The sequence below is a fragment of the Pleurodeles waltl genome, chromosome 9 (genome assembly GCF_031143425.1).
Source record: "Pleurodeles waltl isolate 20211129_DDA chromosome 9, aPleWal1.hap1.20221129, whole genome shotgun sequence".
NCBI lineage: Eukaryota > Metazoa > Chordata > Amphibia > Caudata > Salamandridae > Pleurodeles > Pleurodeles waltl.
The window spans coordinates 343199344-343223006 of record NC_090448.1 but is presented as its reverse complement, the minus strand read 5'-3'; the positions used below and the strand labels follow the sequence as shown (position 1 = coordinate 343223006).

The 23663-nt window shown below is 41.9% G+C and overlaps 1 protein-coding gene across 2 annotated transcripts in view; it reads right to left on the bottom strand.

Moving 5' to 3' along the window:
• Positions 1-7967: 7967 nt before the first annotated feature.
• ACP7 (acid phosphatase 7, tartrate resistant (putative)) overlaps positions 7968-23663 on the bottom strand; it is a 68481-nt gene continuing 52785 nt past the window's right edge. For both annotated transcript variants that reach the window (XM_069206910.1, XM_069206911.1), the window contains exons 12-14: positions 18955-19026; positions 12410-12547; positions 7968-11976 (exon numbers count right to left, since the gene is read on the bottom strand). In XM_069206910.1, coding sequence (XP_069063011.1) covers positions 11908-11976; positions 12410-12547; positions 18955-19026 — 279 coding nt within the window. In that variant the 3' untranslated portion in view covers positions 7968-11907. The remainder of the gene's footprint in view (positions 11977-12409; positions 12548-18954; positions 19027-23663) is intronic.

Genomic DNA, 23663 nt, shown 5'->3' with positions numbered 1-23663 from the left:
GACGCCACTTGGTGCTGTATAGAAAAAATATTTTGAATTGTATTAAACAACAATTCTGGAAGTGGAGCAGCCTAGCAGGAAATGGGAGCTTCCTGTTCCCTTCAAAAACGTTTAAAAAAGCATTAAAAAACTGTAAAAGATAGTAGAGTGGGCAGGAGGAAAAGCATAAGAATAAAGCTATTTTGGCAGAGAAGAGATAATGGAGGGGAAAATGCAGTAGATGGGGGAGACAGAGCAACACAGTCCGTAGGTGCGAGTATTTGGCAGGGGTAGAGCGCACGTGGGACAGAGCTAGAAATCACATACATTTTAGGAGTACTTCGTGAAAAATAAAAAACTTCTCCTAAAGTGAGCAGTGGAATGTTACAAGTCAGTTAATCAAAAAGATGGCAAAGAGGCTATGCCCAAGGAGAATAACAAACACAAGAAGAGAAAGGAAAGCCACTGAAAAAGAGGCAAGCATATGAGAGGGACAATAAAGCCAACCAATGGAAACAGTTGTAAAGCACGTTTTTAAAGATACTTACAAATGCATTTACGAAGGAGTTTTGACACGTAGAGCCGAGTGAAAAATAAATGACCAAAGGTCTATTTATTTTTGCTGCAGCAAAGAGGACAGATTTTCAACTGGCATCCTTGGCCCGAAGTAAAGTGTGCTGGCATGGAGCGTTTAACAGTGATATTTATACTCATACATCAAAGGACACATAAAGTAAGTAAATAATGATATACGTCATACAGATATTTTAAGGAGGGAATCAGTTTCCACACACCGGTTCCATTCCCTGCTTTGTCCTCGACTCCCTTCTGCAGCTGCCTGACTTCCCACATTCTTGAGACCCTTCAAAGGATTGCGTGGTTCAAAGTTATAGATATCAGCCTTTCCCTCCCCAAAATACAACAGCCGAGGTCGATTAGTTATTTTTACCACATGATTGTAATGAGTAACGTGCCCCAGCTAGGGAAAGAGACCAGCTGCGAGCCCGTGGTGTGGAACCAGGCTTATTTTACTTAAACAAATATAGATAAGATAAAATATGCGATAGGCAGTGCGTTCAGAGAGAGAACTCAAACTACATGTGTAAAAGGAAAAAGAGCAATACAAAATGGATTCTTACAATCGACCCTTTTTAAGTTTTTCTCCCTGAACATAACCAACGTTTTTGAAAGGAGTTCTAAATTCCCTCATATATGTTGAATTTTACTCCTACTTCCTTGGAATTTACATTCATGGGGACATAAACAACCGATGGGTATGAGCAACCAGTATCTGTAGTGAGAATAGTGGGACCAATAGCCATTAGAGAATTTATCTCTTCTCTCTGCATCATAGTTCGATTTGTTTCTAGTATTTTAACTGGAGGAAGTTTACACAATTTTATACAGGGACATAAAGCAGGTAAGAACTGTACTAACAGACAGCTTAATACAACAGCTATTATTATCAAAAGTATGTCTTTAAACAACCAGCCCCACCCGCCGAGCCAAGACCATAACCATGATAAGCTTAAATTGCCTCCTTCATATTGGCCCCCCTTTTCAAATACCTGTACTGCTTCTTTTATTTTCCCAATATCCAATTCTATCTCTGATGATTTGTTGACAAAGTAGCAGCATTTTTGCTGGTACTGATGTTGGATTAAAACACATACTCCTCCTTGTTGTACCGTAATCAAATCTAGAGCAAGCCATTTTTGTATCGCCAATTGGGCTGCAGAGTTTATTTCTAGCTGTATACATCCTATGGCCTCCCTGATGGCATTAAATGCAATGGCTAATTCAGCAGACATGTTCATCATTGCCAGCTGTAAGTCGAAAATTCCAAATCCTGGAATGAGAACATGTAGTACTTGAAATACCCAGTTCTTTCGTTCCTCCAAAATGGGCGTCCCTCGTTTGTACCTATGAGCAAAACTCCCCATGTTAAGGGGCTGGGAAGATGATATATTTGATATCACGGTAATGTTGGGTGGCAAGTATGCCATTGAACATATCCCTTCCCAGTTTAGAGCGAGTACTTTATATGCAGTTCTTTCACATACAAAATACATGCCTCCCTGGATTTGTGCATTTATAATGATGTATTTTATTCAGGGCAAACCCACACCCTCTGGTGTGTCATGCTCAGAACTATTACAATACTTGTAATCCACCCAAATTTCATTTATTAATGATACATTTGCCCAGGGTGCAACATAAGAACACCTAGCCATCCAGAGGGGGCCTAGGAAAACCCGTGACAATATTACAGGTGAATTCTTCCCATTTCTATCTTGTTCCCTTGAGGGATCATATAACAATCCTTCTGGATCTATCAGAACCTCATTTCCTCCCACGCCAGGTTCCAATAATTTACAGTGTAATTTTGCTGAGTCCCATTAATAAATGAAGTCCAATTTCTGTCTATTTTCTCCTCTCCTTCAAGATCCGAGTTCCCCGTTTTAATATCAAATAACAAAATGTAAACACATTGTTCAGGTGGGACCTTCCCCATGTATTTTGCCTCTGGGTTTTGCCCATAAAAATAAGTATCAAAACATATGGAAACATTTTAAGTGTGACATTCTCTCCAGGAATCGGGGAAAGCTTGTATTCTGCCAAGGTATTAGGGAGCAAAGCACACCTAGGGTACCACTGATATTCTCGTTGGTCACATCTCCAAGTGGTATTGGGTACAAGACACACTTCCCCTCTTTCATGTTCTCCTGGTGATACTGGTACTTCATAAAGGACTATAGGGTCCTCAGGGTCTCTAGACAGGTGTCGGCAAATCCAGCAGTCAGTGAGACTTAGTGTTTCAGCCAAATTTCCATGAATCTTTATCAATGGATGTAAGGTGGGATTTTGCAGCAATGATGCAACACCGCTGGACATTATACATATTAACATGAGGGTCACTAGGTACTTCATTGTTGTTTTGTAGAAATAGTTACAAGACCACTCTTCTCTATTCTCTAGAGGGATATTTGTCCTGCCAAACGCATATATTTTCATAATTTTATTCTACTCACCTCCTTGTTCCTACTACCTTTCTATGGTGCCGTTTTACTCGTCTCCACCACCTACGTGTGTTCAAAAATATATCCACACAATTACCAAATATGCAAATACAAAATATTGAGACCACTATACCAATAATCATATATGTATATATGCAAATAAGTGAGTTTCCTTCAATGTTCACAACCCACTAGAGTTCAGCAACGCCGTGCTTCCCACTCTAACAGTTCAGCTGCACTAGTTGGTCCATAAACTAGTTTTTGAACAGTGGACAATAGGTGTTAGCTCGATCCTGGGCCCCTTGATCACTCCTTGTCGAGTTTTTTACTCTTGATGAGAACTCAACTCTCAGTGAGTAGGTCGCGATACTTCAAAGCTCTTCTTCAGTATAGTAAGTCAGTTTGTTCAGTGTTTCAGCAAAATGAGGGCAGGGGTCAGCAATTGAAATCAGATCGGTGGTGTGCTGGGTACTTAACAGAAAAAGGAACCTTCTTTTCCACTGGGACTACAAGCCGCACCAACCCTAATGACTGCCCGCTTCTGTAGAACTGGTACTTGTTTTTTCTCGACAGTCACAGAACTGTTAACCCCACTTACACACTTTCTTATCACAGTTAATGTTCTTGTGCCGTTGCACAGGCTAGTCACCCGTGTTCATGTTTGTGCTGAGGTTTCAGTCATCACAATCATTTACAACCTCGTCGCCCAAGGTATGCGTAACAACAGTGAGGATAGCTTGTTTTAATGCTGTACATCAGGGGCATCGGAAATGCCTGTGGTGGTGAAAGCGGGAAACTGTATTTCATGAAGGCAAGCGTGCCGTATTCTGCTGAGCAAAGGATTCCTTGGCCATTCAGAAGAGACCTCAGTTTGCTGTTCCAAGCTGGGAGCTATCAGGGTGATGTAAATGTAGCTTTTCGTTGGGGTCACCACTTTACGCACCTCCAGAATTCTGTTCATTTGGGTGGGCAAGGACGCAGATTGTATCAATGAGTTTGTTGATCTTCAAACAACAAACCTTCGTCACTGGGCTGCTGTGTCACCTCAGGAGCAGAAATGGTAGTACTTGAATCATGTGGAGGTGTATCATGTCTCCCTACTTCTCTGTGATCAGGAGACAACGGTAATTCTGCTGCTGGAGTAGATTGCAGTGGAATTGGTGCACGCTTACAATGGCTAGCATGTATCCAGTTTTTCCTTCCTTCCACTTTCACTGCCGTCTGTGTTGCAAGCAGTACCTGGGCTGGCCCCCGCCACCTGGGCTGAAAACTGTTTGTTCTTTGAAAGTTCTTTGTCATAAGCCAATCCCCCGGCTTGAAAGGGTACCCAGGGCCTTCAAGAGGAGTCGGTAGGCTGGCCTTGACCTGTTGGTGGAACAAACGAAAATCTTTAGTCAATTGTTTACAATAGTCTACAAACAAAGGATATTGTACTTCAGAAATCTTCTTTGGTCGTGGTAACCCCCAGATATTGGCTGGCCTTCCCATGACAATTTCGTAGGGGGATAATCGTGACTTGCTAATGGCAGTCGTCCTAATGGACATTAATGCTAGGGGCAAAGCATCTGGCCATTTTAAATTGGTCTCCGCACAAATCTTAGCTATTTTGCTCTTTAAAGTGTAAGTATACCTTTCTACAAGGCCCGCTGATTGTGGGTGATTTGCAGCATGAAATCGCTGTTTGATGTTAAGGGCGGTACAGACTTTTCCCATTACCTCATTAGCAAAATGACAGCCATTGTCACTCCAGACTAATCTTGGTAATCCGTATCTAGGAAAGTATTCTTTGAGTAATATTTTGGCGGTAGAGAAGGCACCACTGTCGTTTAATGGGTAGGCCTCTATCCATTTTGAAAACATACATACTACCACTAACAGGTATTTCAGTTTGTTACATGGTTCCATGTGGATAAAATCCATCTGTATAGCCTCAAAGGGGAGGTCAGGAGGGGCAAAATGGCCAGGGGGCATAGGGGTCTCTTTTCCTGCATTGTGCACTGCACACACCATACAACTCTTGACCAGGTTATTAGCAGCTTTGGATATCATGGGATTACTCCAAACGTGGTCCAAAGTTGTCTTGATGCCTTGGGCACTGATGTGTGCAGGACTGTAGGCCATAGTGACCATAGCGTGTACATAACAATTAGGTAACATCCATCTTCTTCTGTCTGTGTCATCTGTGTAACAGCCCTCATTGTCTAGTCTACCGTTCTTCTCTCACTGTTCCCTTTCCTCTGCTGTTGCTTCTGCTTGAATATTTCTCACACACTGCAAGGTATTTTCTAGTACTTCGTTCTTGGGCTCCCCACTGATACTACTCTCAACGTATGCACTGTCAAATGGTGCTTGTGCTGTTGCTTTTGCAGTAGAATCTCCAAAAGCATTTCCTCGTCCTATATCATCAGTAATTTTCTTGTGGGCACTACACTTATGGGAACACTGGACTACACTCATGTACTTAATTGCTAATTGCTGTTCAAAATATGGCATATCTTGTACTGTGTGCATAATATTGGTGTGAGTGTAAATAGGATTTGCCATCCAAGTCCCTGACTGATTTTTGATAACCCGTTTTTCATCCTTACCAATAGTGGAGCGTGTACTAGGGGCCGAAATCGGCTTCATAGGTGTGCTCCACATGGGCGATAGTGTATGAATGGTTGTATCTTGTCGGCGTTGCCTACTTGGGGTATTAGAGATAGAGGACCTTATTGGTAAACTTGCAGTGCTGGATGGTAATGGTGGAGCAGAGGGCGGAGAAATTTGGACTTGGACTGGGGTCTGTGATTGCTGTGGCACATGCTGATGTGGTGGTGTACCTGGATTTCCCAAATTGTGCCCTTGCCCTTGCTGCTATTGCTGTGTCCCCATGATAGGTTGGGCTACTGCAGGGGGGGTGTAAGGTGGAGGTGCAGTGGGGCTATTATCTAACATCTGTGGCTCTATGGACTTTATCTTCAGACTCAATTCTTTTCTGGGTTTGGGAATGGTGGTATTGTGCTGCTTTTTGCATTATGGTTTTCCTTTGTTCTTTCTCTACCAATTTATCTGTCTTAATTTTTCTTTTGGTGGCCCCAATTTCCCATTTTCTGTATACCTAACATGTGTTGTCTAGCCTTTTTATGAAACAAACATTCCTGTAAGTAGGTTAGTTTCTTTAAATCAAAAGAACCATCCTCCGGCCACTGGAGGTCAGGACAATGTCTAGTATATCTGCGCCATATACTGTTATACAAATTATTCTCTAAACCATAATCCTTTAACATGTCCCACCCTGGTGTTCCCTCTTTTGGGATCGGTTGTTTTTTATCTAAACGTGGAACATGATTTCGGCGAAAACAACGACATAGCCCTTGCCAGCATTTTTTATTTCCCATATCTAACCCTTTAAATTTCAAAATGTAACATGCAACAAAGTCACTTTTTCAAACCCCTTTTATCAAATGCTTACCAACTTACAAATTGGTCCAGGCCTGGACAAAATATTAAAAATTAACAAAACACATGTAATACAAATTGTCAAATAGTACCTTGTACAAATGCAAATTTACCAAGAACTAATCATTCCCAAAATTTATAACAGTTATCTAGAAAACAATTATTCTCTCAAATGCAAGTTAAAGCAGACAAACAGCCATCGAGGAACACTCTCACCTGATTATCTGCTTTTCCTGGATTTATCTCCGGCCGCCCGTGTCAGACTAATCAGTCAAGCTAAAAGCCGATGTTCAGGGTCTTCGCTGGGATGTCGTGAAAAGCGGGGAAAGGCCTGCCAGGTGGATAAGATGCAGCTGCTTTGAAACTAAGTCTTTGTGCAGGGGCCCCTGGAATCTACACCTCCGGAACGGCGTCCCCCCACTGGCAGCACGTCTCGTGACAGCGCTACTGAAGACATCCACTGGAAGGTCCCTGTTCGGGCGCCAAATTGTAAAGCAAGTTTTCAAAGATACTTACAAATGCATTTACAAAGGAGTTTTGACCTGGAGAGCCAGAGTGAAAAATCAATGACCAAAGGTCTATTTTTGCTGCAGCAAAGAGGACAGATTTACAACTGGCATCCCTGGCCTGAAGTAAAGTGTGCTGGCATGGAGCATTTAACAGTGATATTTATATTCATACATCAAAGGATACATAAAGTAAGTAAATAATGATATACGTCATACAGATATTTTAAGGAGGGAATCAGTTTCCACACACCGGTTCCATTCCCTGCTTTGTCCTCGACTCCCTTCTGCAGCTGCCTGACTTCCCACATTCTTGAGACCCTTCAAAGGATTGCGTTGTTCAAAGGTATAGATATCAGCCTTTCTCTCCCCAAAATACAACAGCCGGTTAGTTATTTTTACCACATGATTATAATGAGTAACGTGCCCCAGCTAGGGAAAGAGACCAGCTGCGAGCCTGTGGTGTGGAACCAGGCTTATTTTACTTACACAAATATACATAAGATAACATATGCGATAGGCAGTGCGTTCAGAGAGAGAACTCAAACTACATGTGTTAAAGTAAAAAGAGCAATACAAAATGGATTCTTACACAGTGGGTGGAATCTAAGCCCACTTTAAGTTATTTGTATAGCCCACAATAGGCTTTTACCTACTAGCTGTCTGGTTAGCGAGACTAAAAACAAATTGCCTACTTCAAGGCACATTTGTTTTTTTATGTATGCAGTGGGTTAGAGGAGTGAGAGGGTGAGATAGAAGCCAAGCCACTTTAGGAGAGAATAGGGAAGAAGAGATAAAAAAAACAATTTAGGTGCTATGGAAGACGGAAAAGGGTCACTAGTGTAGGAGGGAATATATAACTGTGGACCCTGAAATATTACCTCAACAGATAATGAATCAGAGACAGTGTTAAGACTCAATTTCGTTAGACAACGTGTCCCTGAGGGAATGTACCTCCAAACAAATACAAAATACATTAACGTGAGGGCCCACTCAACAACTGAGTTCTACACCAGCAAAATAAATTTAAAGACTTTATTACAAAAATTAAAAAGATGTGGTACAGATTTGGTAAATGCAAATCATAAAGGCTTTACCATGAAGGCTCTCAGCAATTAGACCATTACAACGTACTGGAATCTTTTAAGTCCCAAATAGGCAGCAAAATCAAAAGAGAAATAGACAATATTCCTAGCAGCAACTACATCTTTAGGAACGTCTTCTAGCTCACCCCCAAAACTGAGGGTTTGTACACACTATTCTCACATAGTAAATCAATAAAACTATGAAATCATTGTGGTATAAACACAAATGTAACATTCTCAGCAGGTCAGAGGACAGTCTTATTAAACATCATTTTGCCTTAGCACCTAAACACTATCTCACTGCATGAATGTTGATTCTTCACAGCCTATGTTAATGTCATCCGGAGATGGTGGAACAAACTAGTTACATGAACAACAGCAAGTTATTGGAAATAAATAGAGCACAGTGAGCTGTGGAAGGTCCTTGAGGAATGAAACATTATTGTGACCAAACTGGAAAGCTGTCATCAAGATCAGCAAGAACAATTTAACTGGAAATTAACAAACATGACAAGTCATGTAGAAGTATCTTTTCTTGTCTCTTGCTAACTAGGCCTTAGATTGGGCCCTGTAGCCATCTTTTTTTTTTGTGGATGCTTCCTTCTCCACATTTCTCTGTTCATTATTTCTGCAGCACACAGTCAAGCATGAGTAAGGGGACATGGAAGTTTAACTCATGCTGGGCAGCAGGTGTTGGGATATTCACTTGTCAAGAGCCAACAACTACTCTGTACAAGTATGATTGCCCCACAGAACACAGATGGGTTAAACAGAAACTCAGTACTAAATAGCCAGATGTTGAATACAGGATCACAGGGGTAAAGCTGACGACCAGTCAGTGTGAGGTGAGCAGGGGGCTGCAGTATCAATCTGCCAGGAGCTCTCCATCTGATGTAAGTTATGCATCTTTCTTACTGTATTAAATATGTATTTACAGTGCATCATATCTGTATTTCTGTAAAACAATTACTTTTTTATTTTAGTAAAACAACATGTTCCATTACTTAATAACTGACATAGAAAGACCACAGTATCTCCTGGAAACTAAAGTAAGCAACACATAGTGACATCCAAGTTAGGAAGATGGCTCAGTGGGCTAATGCACTTGCTGCAGAAAAATATATGCAATCTTAATGATTAACAAGGAAATGGATGAAAGTAATCACTGTTATTCATATGACATTTATGCTTAAAGGAGGTGATTACGACCAAGCAGTATATAAACAACTATTACAATTATATGGAAAATCCATACACTAACATAGCTCTGGACAGCTGTTGCAGAAAAGCAAAGGACTCTATGTGTTTTATTACACAATGTATATAGCACGTACTACACCAAATGGAGCACTGCAGCGATAGGGTGTGTGGTTGGAACTGTGGTGTCTTTGTTTTGATCTTGTGTGCAAAAGTGTTTCCATATTGTGTGTGATGACCCCCATGGTGCAGGTAATATGTTTTGGAATGCAGACCTTAGCAGGACGATGGACGAAGAAATGAGAGGGGTGCAGTTTATGGCTTCCAGTAAGCTGGCAGCTTTGAGCGCCTCTGCAGGTCCCTTATGGTATTTTCTTATGTTCATAGCCCAATTAGCTGGTTTCTGCACTGGGTTGTCCATCCTGAGATATTCTGTTTGACGTTTATAGTCCTGAACAGGCTTAGATTCCACTGAGAAATGGTGAAGAGATCTGCTTAGTTGCGGCCATAGTAGGTAGCTTGTTGAGACTTGCAGTGGTGGACTAAATTAAAGTCCTTCATTAAACAGCAGTATGTGGAAGATCGCTGCAGTTATTCCATGCCTGTTCAGTTGGTAATGGGTAATTTACTGCTGTGAACTGGTATAGGACTGGATGATGGAAATTGCCCATAAAAGTTTTGTTTTATATGATAGTACTAATGTCAAGCAGTTTAAGTGAATTATTACGCAGCCTGTATGAACTACAATGGAATGCTGAATGTTAAGGTATTAGTTTTAGTGTGGGTCAGTAAGGTTACATATTTATTGTATTGTAAGTGCATCCATATAGCACTTACTACCCCTGATGAGTTATTATAGTGCTTTATGCTGAACAGCAGGCTGCTCTGATAGCCAGGGTTAGTTTTTTCTGTGTTTATTGTGATTATTCTTGCGCTCTTAAGGACATTTCTTCATGGATGTACTCCTGTTTCTATGTGGTAGATTAGGTTAATAGGGCTTAGGTGTGTTCTTAGGCAATATGAGATACATGTCAAGCAGGCTAGTCTGGGCTGAAGGGCTGTAACTCCAAAAATCAAATATATATATTTTTTTCTTGAATAATCTTGTGTATGGTTTCATCTTTACAGGACAGAGAGTGATTCCAACAGGGGCAGTATTTTTGCAGGCCTATTGGCAATCACCGCTAGAGAGACCAGGAGAATGCTCCAGCATTGTATTTCTTGCACAAATGTAGGTGATCCGGCATTCCTGGACACGCATGTGGTTAAGTGGCTGCTGTGGTCTTACAGAGGAGTTATTGATAAATGCAGGTATGAATGCTTTGGGAGTTTCCAAAGACTATATGCAGACTTCAAATGTCAGCGTGCAGAGCTTGGGAAGGAGAAAGGAGAAGAGAGAGATTCCTTTGGGAGGAAAGCAGCAGGACCCCTCTTGGAGGAAGGATCCTATCCCCATGGGCCTGGTCTGGAACTGACCCAGATCTGAGCCAACAGTTTGGAGATACACTTATCTCAGCAGCACGTTTTCCTCAAGTGTTTGGGAAGAATATGGATCGCTCGAAGTAACTTGGACACAATAGCCTTTGGCTAGGCAGTAACTAGGCAAAGTGGGAAGGTGTTCCCTGTTTGAGCTTACAACCTCGGTGGCGAGCTTAGGGCTCTGCATAGGGCCCTGTGGAGCCGGCCCATGTCGGGCTCCACTCCAGACAGCGATCCACCTTCAGTGAAGTATGCTAAATATTACACAGTCTGGGGCTCTAGGCAATTTCTCACAAATCACACTGTTACGATGGGTAGGTAAGAAAGCTGTCCTGTGTGTTACATACCTAGAGAACTCATGATACCTGTGTGGTAAATGTTGCAGACCAAGGTCGCAGACAGCAGAGCTGTACCACACTTTACTGAGACACCACGAGCTCAGGTCTTACACAGATGAGATGAACAGGTTATACATACTGCTGATTTGGGTGTTACCAACCTCCATCGTAATCTTCAGGCTTTGGTCTGACGCAGCAGAACTAGTCTGCTGCTTATCCTGATCAAGCAGCATCAAGCAATGAGAGCAAAACTGGTCCTCAGGTTCCGATTACACACCTTGTAGCAGAATCAGTGTTCAAGTTTGACAGTGATATACCTTAGTTTATATTGCTCATACAAGACACATCCACAAGCTGCAGCGCTATCTCTAGGTTTCAGGGCATAGACTGTAGCCTTGCACTACCATTGGCTATAGGCAGGGGAAGTATCCCTTTGAACAGTGATGTTGCTATACATGTGCCTTGAAACAGGGAGGCTGAGGCATCAACCAATCTGACCTGGTAGACCATGACGTGGCTAATTGTGGCAAAGGAAATTATTTAGCCAGCAGACATCAGGAGTTTGCGGACCGTGCGACCTGCATGGCTTGGCAAATATAAAGCTTTCTCAATATAGTCATTGTAATTAACCTATTGAAACAAGTGAGTATTAAGTCTGCTTTGTTTGGGAACAGCTCCTTCAGAGTCAACAGGCAGAAACAAAGTGCACGAGATCAATCCGGAGTGAAAAATAAAGAATTACATCCTGTCATAGTTCACTGATCGTGGGCTATTTAAAGTCTCTTCCATTCTAAGGGAACATCTACAGTGGGACGCTGAAGAAAGTTCACCTATCGCTTGGCTAGACTCAAGGATCTGATAACTACGACCACCAAGCATCTGGTCCATGCTTTTCTTTAACCACCCAAAAGTCGTCCACAATCTCGCCGTTCTAGAAAGAAAAACAGGAATTAAGACCACGAAAAGGACACCATTTTAAAGAGTACATTTATACAATTGTAGAAAAATGCAACAAAAACTCTTAAAACTATTGAAAGATATCCCCTCTGCCCTTTCATCGAAATGCATTAATTATCTCAGCAAATTTGAAATCAGTTCTGTAAAATCTAAACTGACATTTCATATGCACCCCAAACGTTTGAGAGTTATTTACAATTGCCATCTATCAGGTGTAAACCAGGTTATACACCTGACACTGATTGAGTCATTGCAAACGAAGAAACAAGCTGAATAAGAATCACATTCGTACTTGTGAATCATCGTTCCTTGTACCTTTCACTTTCATCCCCCAAGATGGCGTGATGGCCCTCGAGGTTGTCCACCCCTCTCCACAGTGTTCATAAAGAGTATCCATCTGTTCCTACCTGGTCATCCGAAATCTGCTGTAGGTGGAGGTGAGTCCTGTTCACCACCCACATGCGGGTGAACCCATAGTCCTTGATACGCACTGCACTCCAACTCCGGGGGTCGGGGACGAAGGGGTCAAGCTCTTCTCTGCAGCCCTGTGGAAGTTGCAATGGAAGCTGTGACACCACACCATGCGCTGGCGAAAGTTGACATAGTTTGAAGCTAACATTTTCAAACTCCAGGACGCCATCACCGCTTATTCCTTTGCCCCACCACCCACGCTCAAACTCTGTCCCTCGGATAGGTGTTCATTGTTTTTAAAAGAAGCAGCTGCCCAGATGATGAGGCGCATCAGATGGCAGCCCTGAGTGGTACTGTAAAAGTGCAGTATTAAAAACAGCTACACAGATAACCAGCACTAGCAAAGCCAGTAGGTCTGGCTTTGTTCCAGAACCACTTAAATTAACACAATCTGCTTTGTGTGCTTGCTCAGTGCAGTTAAATGTCAAACATTGATTAGTTTCTAACATCTGCTTTGTGGCCGTAGGCAAGAAGATGTACTGCAGCCTATTACACCCTGTTAGGTGACACAGGGCAGTCATTCAGTTTGGGAGAAGGTGGTCTTCCTCCCCCCTAGGCGAACAAGAGGGCCACCTGGCACATTTATTAGTGGCCACAGTGGTCTTATGTGATTTTCCCTCCATAGAAGGAATTGTATTGTATTGTATTGTAATCGTATTTATCTAGCGCTTACTACCCCTGACGAGGCGTCAAATCGCTTTTTGGTGAGTAGCACGCTACTCCGGAACCCAACAAGAATTAGTGATGGATAAGTATCAGGAAATAATGAGTAAAGTTTTAGTATTATTATGAGTTAATTTGAGCCGCGGATATGAGAGTTTGTTAGATAGACTGGAGTAACGGAGGGGTGGAGGAGGAAAGAAATCCAGAAGTGTTAATTGGGAGTATATCCTTCATTTACTCAATGAATTTAATCTCTTTCAAGCATGACCTTAAAAGGATGTGTACAGCGTTATAACATCTAATACGAATGAAGTACCAGTAATAATGGTCCTCATGCCACGCGTGGAGAATTCTTTAAACTACAGGCCCTTGTCTCCAAAGAATGTCTCAATATTCAAAGCTGATGTAGTGTTTGTCCTAGCAGCTGTGTATATTTGTTTGGCAGTTGCACAGCACTGGCATACAGATATTGCAAGCATCTACAAGCCTAACTACCAATCACTAAGATGCGCTCAATATCCACTGAGGGCATTCATGCTCAAGAAAACCAATAACTAAACTTATTTATTTTGTTTCTTTATTCAACATTCAGGGAAAAAACACGGCTTTGAGCAATACAAAAGCAAAACAAACCCCATTAATATTAGGATTACAAAGTTCCATTTTGGGCAGCAATTGTAAAGCCAAGTCCAGACATGAAAGTTATCATTACCATGGCTGGATACAGACCTAAAAGGAGCACTGAAAATGCTTTTATACCATATAATACATTGAACAAGTTCTGCAAGTAGGGCACACTGTCCCCAAGAGGAGTAATTTATTCTTTCCTACCCCTCAATATGTTGTCAGTGCTTAACTTGTGTAAAATCAAAAAAGTGCCAGGGCTGGGGACTTGGTGCCGGGGCTTTATAATAAGTAATATAGCTCGTCTGGAAGATGATTTGTACTGGACAGGGGGGGGGGGTCACTGAAGATTTTTCAAATGGATGGGATGCAGTTGAATTTCTTTAAGCCATTAATGTGTTTCTCTGCTGCATGTTGAATACTACTCAAGGGTGCTAGGTGTGTATCCAAGGTCACCAATGAGCAGGGCATTCCCTGCATATAGATGGGAGAGGTAAAAGACTTGTAGAGTTGTTTTGAAGTCATTTTTCACGAGAAACGACTCACTTTGCTCAAGAGGGAGAGTTGGTCTCCCTTGCATTGTTTTGCTTGAATGAGAGGTCTGCGTCGAGGAAGAAAACAAGAGATTTTGCATGGTCTGCCAGCTGATAAGTTTACATTGGAGAGCTGGGATTGAATCTGGGGTTGTTTGGTGCTTCAGGCAATCAGGAGGAATTTAGTATTTGTGGTGTTTAACTTCAGGAAGTTAGTTAACAGCCAAGATTTGATGAGTTTGAGGGAAGTTCTAAGTCTCTGTATGTCACTGAGTAAGGATAATTTTATTTACAGCTGGATATTAGCTGCCTATTGATGAATCTTGATGCTGCTGACTGAAAGAACTGAGAATTTCCAATAACGGGTTAAAGGTGATGAGAGAAAGGATGGATCCCTTGAGTATGCCACAGAAGATAAGGAGTGTCCATGATCTTGTGGACCCTTTTTAAATAAGTTGTTGCTGGTTGGCAAAGTAGAATGTGAACCATTTTAAAAAGTGCCTTAAAATTATCTGTGTTTTTACGTTGTTGATCAGAACTGGATCTCCTACTGTTCCAAAGGCTGCAGAGAGGTCAAGTAGGAAAAGGAAGCATGGGCAGTTCCCATCACTGAGGAGGAGGGCATTGTTGATTTCTTGAAAGGTGGGTATCGCACTGCTGCATTATGGTCTGAAGCCTGAATGGTAGTCATTTTGGAAATTATTCTTCCTGATGTGCTCCTATAACTGGGCGATGACTGCTTTGCTGATTATTTTTTTCTTTGAATAGAAGGTGGGTAATAAGAAGGAAGTTAGTGAAGTCGACTGGGTCCAGGGATGGTTTCTTTAGGACGGGGAGGATATGACCTGTCTTAAGGGCATCTGGCAATTCTCCTTGGCTTACGGAGGCATTGACAATGTAGCAAAGAGATGTCAGATCCTTACTTTGGAGCAGTCTTGTAATGGAAGAAGGAAGTTTGCAATCTTCATAGGAGGTTTCCTTCCAAGAATTCAGGATATAGGAGAAAGACTAGATTGAAGGAGGTCCATTTGGTGGTGGGGCAATACAGCAATGGCTGGATTGAGGGGGGCCTGGAAATTGAAGTGATGATGTATCGGTGTTTTGTCAATCTTCTTGCTGAAGAACTGTATGACGCAGCTGCATTTGTCAACTGAAGCAGGGACTGTGGGTTCTCAGAAAGGATTGGTGCCGTGTTTGACACCCATGAAGAAGGCTTTGTTTTGTTAGTTGCCTCACTGATGATGGTCTTATAGTAAGAGGCTTTAGCTGTGACAATAAGGCATTGGCGATTATGAGGGGTGATTTGAGCAGAGTGAGGCCATCCAGGAGTTCTGATCTCCATTTCTTTTTGTGTTTCATTATGGTATGTTTATTTTGGTTAAGCTATTGAGTGTACCAGGGAGCTACCACCCAAACAGTTCTCAAAAGCATGGATGAGACATTAGAAATCCTAGGTTGGGAAGACAAACTAACTAACCCATTGTGGGTTGGTTAAAGACTCAAATGTGTTTCCATGCTACAGGGATTCAGATGAGACACCTTCAGACTCTGAATACTAGAAGATGTGGTGCTTTGAATAGTTGTGCACCCAATAGCAGAAATGCAGAAGGATTACATGGCACCACACACATCAGTTCTTCTGCTACTTGCATTTGCGTCATGCAGTATCCGATTCCCAGTATAAAGTAGACTTCAAGGAGATGTGTGATTATGATTTCAACCCACTAAAAGCAAAATTATTGATGAGAAATTTAAAGAAGCGAGCTATATCCCATCTGTACCACTTGGTGGTTATCAACACCTCAGACTCCTTTGACAGCCTACAATGGACATTGAAGAGGTATGTTGATGAACTGGTAAATAATGAATGACAGAAAGCCAGAATGGTCCCAGGTGAATCAGTAACTGCTTTACAAGTCAGACTAATTGAGTGCAAATATTTACATTGTGCTTAGTTAATCAGAGTTAGAATATGCCACATCTCTTCCCTGGTGTGCCTTAGATGCACTGCAATTTGGTAGTGCAGCAAGACCTTAATGGGGTGGGGTATACCGTACGAAGGAGGAAATATTGGAAGATCGTAAACTTGCTTTGCATAACAACCAATTTAGATTCAAGCTAATACAAGCTGACACTGCTCTGGCCCAGCAAACTTACTGCCATGAGAGACATATCTAGGAGCTGATGTTCTTTATAGCCTCCCTATCTAGAGGTCTGGTGAAAGGAAACACACCTCTGCATAAATCTTGAGATACTGATTTACAGAGCAAGTTCCCAAGGAACCATTAAGAGATATAAGGGGTCTTGTTCCAATACAGAAGTACAGTACTTAGCCAGTCCAACCTGCCTGGAAACTCTGTACACTCTGTTAATAACCCAGGGATTCTGTAAGAAGTTAATGCAGGAAGCAGACTCCTTTCCCACTTATAATCACCATGTGACATGCAGAACTATGTAGCTCACAGGTGATGGAAAGAAGTTTAACTCCAAGAAGGGACCTATATTTGGAAAATACAGTGAATGGAGAGGAAGCCAGTTAGGCCTACAGTTTGCTCACTCATCTAGCCATGATAGCCAACGGAAACATATCCTTTTCACTTAAGAGATTTGATGTTGCAAGAATGCAAAGGTTCGAATGGTTGGCTCTTCGGAAATGTAAGCACTACGTTTAAATCTCACTGGAAAATGGCAAACGGGGTCAAAGAAAATGTATTATAAAGATCCCAAAGAAATAAATAACCAAAGAATTCTTAAACAAAGAGCCTTGATCAGGAAAAAAAAGACAAGAAGAAATGTCAGCGTTGTATTCTTTTATTATGCCGACATTTACGTCTGTCTCTGCTAAAGAGAGAGCAAATTGTGGAATATGACATAGGTCAGCCGGAAATACATCCAGATATCTATCACAAGACCAAGAAGAAAAGATGTACCAGTGATAACAGTATACTGCTTACCTAGCTAAAAACATTGTGTCCAAAACTTCAGAAGGTACGTCATGCCTAGAGAGAGTGATTCTTTCAAGATTTAACTTTTAAACTTAATGTTTCTTGATAACATGAAGAAAGGGAAGGTTGCATTGCCTACTTCACCTTCATAATTTTAACCCGAAACCTATTTCAATGGATGGTTTTCCTTTGTACAGTTCTGAATGGAGTGACGGTGCTGGTAGCTAACGAGTGACAGGGGATATGATTATGGTATGTTTCTGTGAACATTCCATAAGAACATACATTATTTATGTATCTGTAGAGGAAATGTGTTCAGACCAGATTAAAATATACGTTCAGGTTATTCTTTTTTTCATCTTCGGTAGCCTCATACACTACACACATTAACATCAGGGAACTAGAGAGCTAGATAGAGGTGGATTAAGTGCCCGAGGAATGCGCACTGCACTACAGGTGAGGCAAAGTGGCAGAACCATGTCAACCTATAAACACCAGGTTGGGACGATCCTAACAACCTGATATTGTTGGGTTCTAGTCTTGTGGTAGCAGGGTATATTCACGAATAAAAATTGAATTTGTTCCTGCTACAAACAATTTGAGCAGCAACCTATATCAATACTACCAATTCTAGCTCGCAAGTATCCTCAAATCAAGAAATGTATTTAACAAAGTTCTTTGTGAGATTATATAGCAATATTATTAGAATAGCCTTGGCTAAAAGAATTCTGATTTTGAGGGATACTCTCTTGATTAAAGGGACCAGAAGGAGGACAGTACAGTTCAGTGTTCTAGAGGAGGAACCTAGCTTGAACATAAAACTGGGTATTTCTTGTTCATTGCTGTGTCAGACAAGCTCACCTACTAGGGGATGCCCCAAGCTGCAACGATCTGATTCAGAACTTCCACCTTCATTTCCCATTCATGGTTGTTTGACACTGATGTGCTAAGGAAGACCACTTTGCAGTTCCCCATCTCCAGCGGATCAGCTGCTAAGACTCCAGTACATCTGTGTGTGCCCTGATGTGAGGACTCTTCAGATTCAAGACACAGGGGAAGGGCGCTTGCTGCTCCTTGATTGTTCAAATAATGAATAGTGCAAGTGTCTATTAGGACTTGTAGTTGTTTGCCCTAAATGTGAATACATTGAAAGCCTGTCTTGTAGAAATGAAATCCAATAAACTGATTTGGAGTTTACTTCTTTTTGTGACCATTGCACACTGAACCACAGGGGACCAGTCGTGCCTTTCGGGTTTTCAAGCAAACTTCCATCATCAGGGTGTGAACTGGGACCAAGGGATCTAAAAAGGCTCCATAAGAGTTTGGATGGACGGTCAGTCACTGGAGGGACAGCAGAGTTAGTGAGTCCAGGCAAACATGGTACTGCATCTGGCCATAAAACAGGTTCCTTTGTCGACTGAGTATCAATTACAGGTGCCTCATATGGAAGTGTGTCTGATGAACCAGAATTGAGGGTAGGGAAGTCTGATTAGTAAGAACCAAAATTGGAAGCACATTTCTCCTACTGTAAAGTAGAGATACGATCTGTGCTGAGGGCGCATTTGTAAGAGGCATCCGCAAACCCAGTCAGGGTAGCCGGTCTTGAAACTGAACCAGATATTTATTATGTAGAAATCTATAGAGACTGCAGAAACACAGGAAACAGCAGGCCTCTGAAATGATAAAGACAATTTTTTGGGGGAAATGTATACTTACTGCTGAGCCTGTTATGATATGGATTGGCGCTCCAGGGTTGGTGTACGGGGCCTCTGTGCTGCCGTTATAAACCTGAAATATAGGAAAAAGGTGGACGCATTACTCACTTCATCATTAATAGTTCGGGCAATTCATTAGCAAATATTATTTTATTGTTTTTTATGGCTGAGGGAACACTGTTAAGGTATCGAGGTGCCACATACCCAGCTGCATAAAAACAAACTCAACCCAAAACAGTAAAGAAGAAACATAAAATCGAAACAAGAAGACAGTGTGGGAGTCACAACCCAGCAATCAGCATGGTACCGATGCCCCAGTCACAGACTTCTCAAAATACCTTCTTCAGGCATCAATACTACCTCCCTCTAATTCGTTTGGCGATTTGTAAAACTCCCCAGAAAATGCAGTTAGAGCACTTTGAAAGTGGTGGGGCTAAATGGTGCATTTTACAGCATAATATTCTTACAAAGTAGCTATAAAGCCAGATGGTATGGAGGAGCATTAATTAGGTATTTTTAAGCTTTTCTGGTGTTACAGAAAAGCCTTCCCTTCCAAAGGGGTATTGAATATTGCTTATGCCAAATAAGTTGTGAAACAATGGTTGGGGAAAAAGTAAATGTTTCAATAAAGTGTCCTTCCTGTAAAAGCGAAAGATCTACATGTATTGCAAGCCATGAATAAAATGTTGGTGTGGAAGGCCACGTCCTATATTTGCCCAGAATAGGGTTAGTATCTTTCTTTACATCATTTTCCATCCATCGCCTTTCAAATAGCTTCACAGTCATATCTTCTGACTGAATCTCTACATAGAACAGATCAAAAACAAACATCTCTCCTCGTAGCAGGCCAAAGAGAGCAGTGGCAGACAAATCATAAGGACCATACAGCTCTGCAACTGCTCAGCTACAATCAGAGTCAGCAAGCTAGGTTACGCTGTGCATATACATGCTAAGGGCTCAGGACACTGAAGGGATAAAATCAAATATGCTCCACAGTATAGATGAGCAAATGCTTCCGAATCCCTCATGAAATAACAACAGTAGTAAGAGAAAATTGGTACTAAGGAACCAAAATCAGCAACGAGTCTCCTGGGGTCAGCATGAATTGTCAATGAAATATCAGCTTTAAAAGTACTTAAAAATGCAGTACTTTTTCTAAAATGCAGATACCTCAATACGAAATACATTTTGGAAAAAAAACACCCTCAAATAAGCTCCAACAAATGCTTCATTAAAGTTCAGAAAATCTTATCTCAAAATAAGAGATTTTCATTTTTAGTTAACACATTTCACTTCGGCTGGTTATTTTCACCAAGCACTGGTATTTACTACTGTCGTTCATGGACTCATTCTGCCCTGCATGGCATTTTGTATATTTATCATCATCAAAAACCCAGAATGTCAATGACAAGGCAAGGAATTTAACAACAGTTAATCCAGAGAACATCAGAATTATGTCAAAGATTTGGACCAAAAGGCTACAGTGGGCCAAGATTATGCATCAACTGTCAGCATTCTGCCATTAATGCCAAGAATAGATCATTGATGTTCCACTTTATTCAAGGACAGCCAGCATGGCCCCAAAATGTGTCACAAGTATGCACACAAGATTTCATGCAGGGATAGCCAGATGGTAGCCAAAAATGATACAGCAGTATGTCACAGATTGGCCCCATTACACAAGGGTGAGTTCCCTAAACCTTTCTACTCCGTCCAGAAACACAGCATACACGTGCAGATACAGTCATGCTCACTCTTGGCACCACACAACACCCCCCACCTACCCACTACTTACCTCTCAGGAAGTAGCGGTAGTCTGATTCTGGGGGCTCCAGGAATGCTCCTCCTACTGGTGGTCTTCATACGTGGCCACAGGTGGTGGGAGGAGGTTACAATGGGTACCGGCGCCTACCCAGTCGGTGGTAGGCCTCTCCTAGGCTCTAGAAAAAGATAGCTGATTTCTGCTTCAGCTTTCCTCTTAGCTATGCAGAGGTCAAGCACCAACAGCAACCAGATTGTGCGTTGCACGGGGGAGGCCATGGGCTCACAAGCAGAATACAGGCTGGAGAGAGAAGTGGAGGCAACAGGCAGTAGTGATGCAGGAATGCTGCCTCTTCCTCTCAATGGCTGACCCTCTGAAGGATTAGCCAACAAATGGAAAAGGCAGGGACTTCAGCTTACACCAGGGCTGAAGATGGTCCAGCCAGTTGTCTCTGCTGCCCCCCTGAGATACAATAAGCATGTGAGAAAGATGAAATTGAAAGCACAAAACCTTGAGTACCAAGTGTGTGCTTCTGCAATGCTCAGCTGAATTAACCTAATAAGAGGCTAACCGTACAAGAGCAGTTTGACAGTCTCTGCCTCCTCTTCCTGCAGAGTTGGTGAGTCACTGTCCAAAGGCACCCAGTAGATGGGAGGGAGAGGACTACATCCACCTTGTATTTACGGTCCCAAGAAGAAATCACCCAACATACAGGTATCTCCCTTCAGTAATGTTCTCAAGTGAAGCAACATAGTACTTGCACCTTTGGTGAGCTTATCTGGCAACCATTCAGCTCCATTGGAATTACACCGAAAAAGCTGAAGCCTGGCAACCATCACTACAGTTTAGGAAAGATAAGGTGCCTGCTTAGTGAACCGATGCAACTACATGTCTATATCCAGCCTTCCATACACTGGATAGAAGAGTCTCACAAAGTTGTAATAAGGAAAATGACAATAGGCCAGCACAGCAGTCTACGACTTTGCAATGTTGAAATTTCTGATGTTGGACACAGAGATAGACAACAAGTCAACATGTTAGATTCCTCAGACCACCAGGATACTCAAGGAAAAGGCTGGTGACCTGCAACACATTGACAATTATCTCAGTGTGGGACTGGCCTTTTATTCCACCGGGCATTTCCCGAGTGGACTGGAGCCCTTGGATGTCGGTTTTGAAAGCCTAGGGCCGCTCCTGTGCCTCTGTCACTTTTCCCACCTCCCCGAACTTAACTGTAGCAGGTACAGGGAGGTTTCAAGAGAGAGAGTGAGGGATGGGCAAGGTAGAGAGAAAGCGATCAGAGAGAAAAAAGAGAGAGAGAAGGAGTGGTAGAGGATGGATGGATAGAAAGAGAGAGACTGTGCAAGGAGAAGTAGGGAGCGGGCTGGTTGGAGCATTTTTGCCAGGGCTGCTACTGTTTACCCAGTCCATCCCTACGGGCTCCTAGCCTGAATGCGCGAGAACAAGCGGTAATGTAATACGTTCAAAAGAAATACTTAATATCTGGTCTTGTGGTGGCACAAAGCCATACGTATATTATGTGACCTGTGGCTCCTACAAGGTGTACTGTTCCATCCATGCCCTGTAAGCAGTCTTAGTTTTTACCATGGTTTCGGCCCACAAAGCATCATGTTCAGGCTAAAACGCATGGATTACACCATACTACTCTTACAAAGGCCTTACAATGACTGCCAGTGTAAGAAAGAAAACACTCTGTATCAACCAATGGCAGGAAACTCTGTACCTCCCAATCAATGCTCAGTGGACACTATTCCACCAATACCTTTAGTGTCGATTGACTTCTTTTTTGGTCGAGTGCCTAAGCGCTCTGAAGTGTTGTACTCTATCTGTGGGCTTTTAACCACGCCCACCCTACACCCATCACTTTCACTCATTCACTGGCTTGCCTTTCAAAAATCCTTTGTTATCATTGGTAAATGCTTTATGTTTGTCCCTCCTTGGGGCAGTTTTGTTACCGCCTTGGCCATCGACCCTGTTACATGGATAACTGCAAGTTTGCAGATACATTTGAATGCAAGCAAACTTATTTTTCCTTTTGTTTTTCTCCTGCACGCTCATGGAGGATGTGGCATCGTGAACTGGCTTGCTTATGTCAACTGATTTACTTTTCATTTTCAATTTATGTGGCAAGAAAAGGCCAGTTAGGAATTTACAACGCTAATCGAGCTAACGCAAGACCGATTGCATTGCAAATGCTTGTTTATAGTTGCTGTCGTCGGCTAAAAGACATTTTTACAAATAGTTCTTAATGCTACAGGTATTTTAGGGATTATGTGGGGAATCTGCATTGCTGCAACTATCTCAAACATTTCCAGATCCGATGCTGGAGAAAGTACTTTTGCCTAGTAGATGGGGTTTACTCATGTCTGCACTATGATTTTGGTGATATTCTTTGACACTGTTCAGTCACACGCAGGTTCCAAAATCAGAATACAGTATGTTTAAAAATGTTCAAAATTGTGTGATTTGAACTTCTGTTTTTGCAATGTATTCAGGGCTTGCAACGACATGAAAGTCTCTAATAAAAAAAAATCTGGAACTCTGTAAAACTTACGGCTGGATCACAAAATATTAGTAACTGGCACCATTACATGTACTACATGTACACGGTACTAAGCAAGGCAGTTCTTGCCACAAACAACATTTAGCATCGTATCATGAAATCACATTTGTGTAGGTGGTAATGTGTGACAGTTATCTTTTAGCATATGTGTTTTATTGCAGCTTGTTGTCGTGGTGATGTGTTGTGTTGTTTTAGTGCCGCATAATTACATTGTGTTATTGATAACTTGTAGTGTGGATGTTGTGTTGTGCTCTGTTTTGACTATTTTTATGTGGTTTGCCCAGTAAAGTTTTTGTTGTGTTGTTATTTTGCCGTATGTTTTGTTACTGTGTTCTATTCTGTTCAACCCTGGGGTCATTTTAGA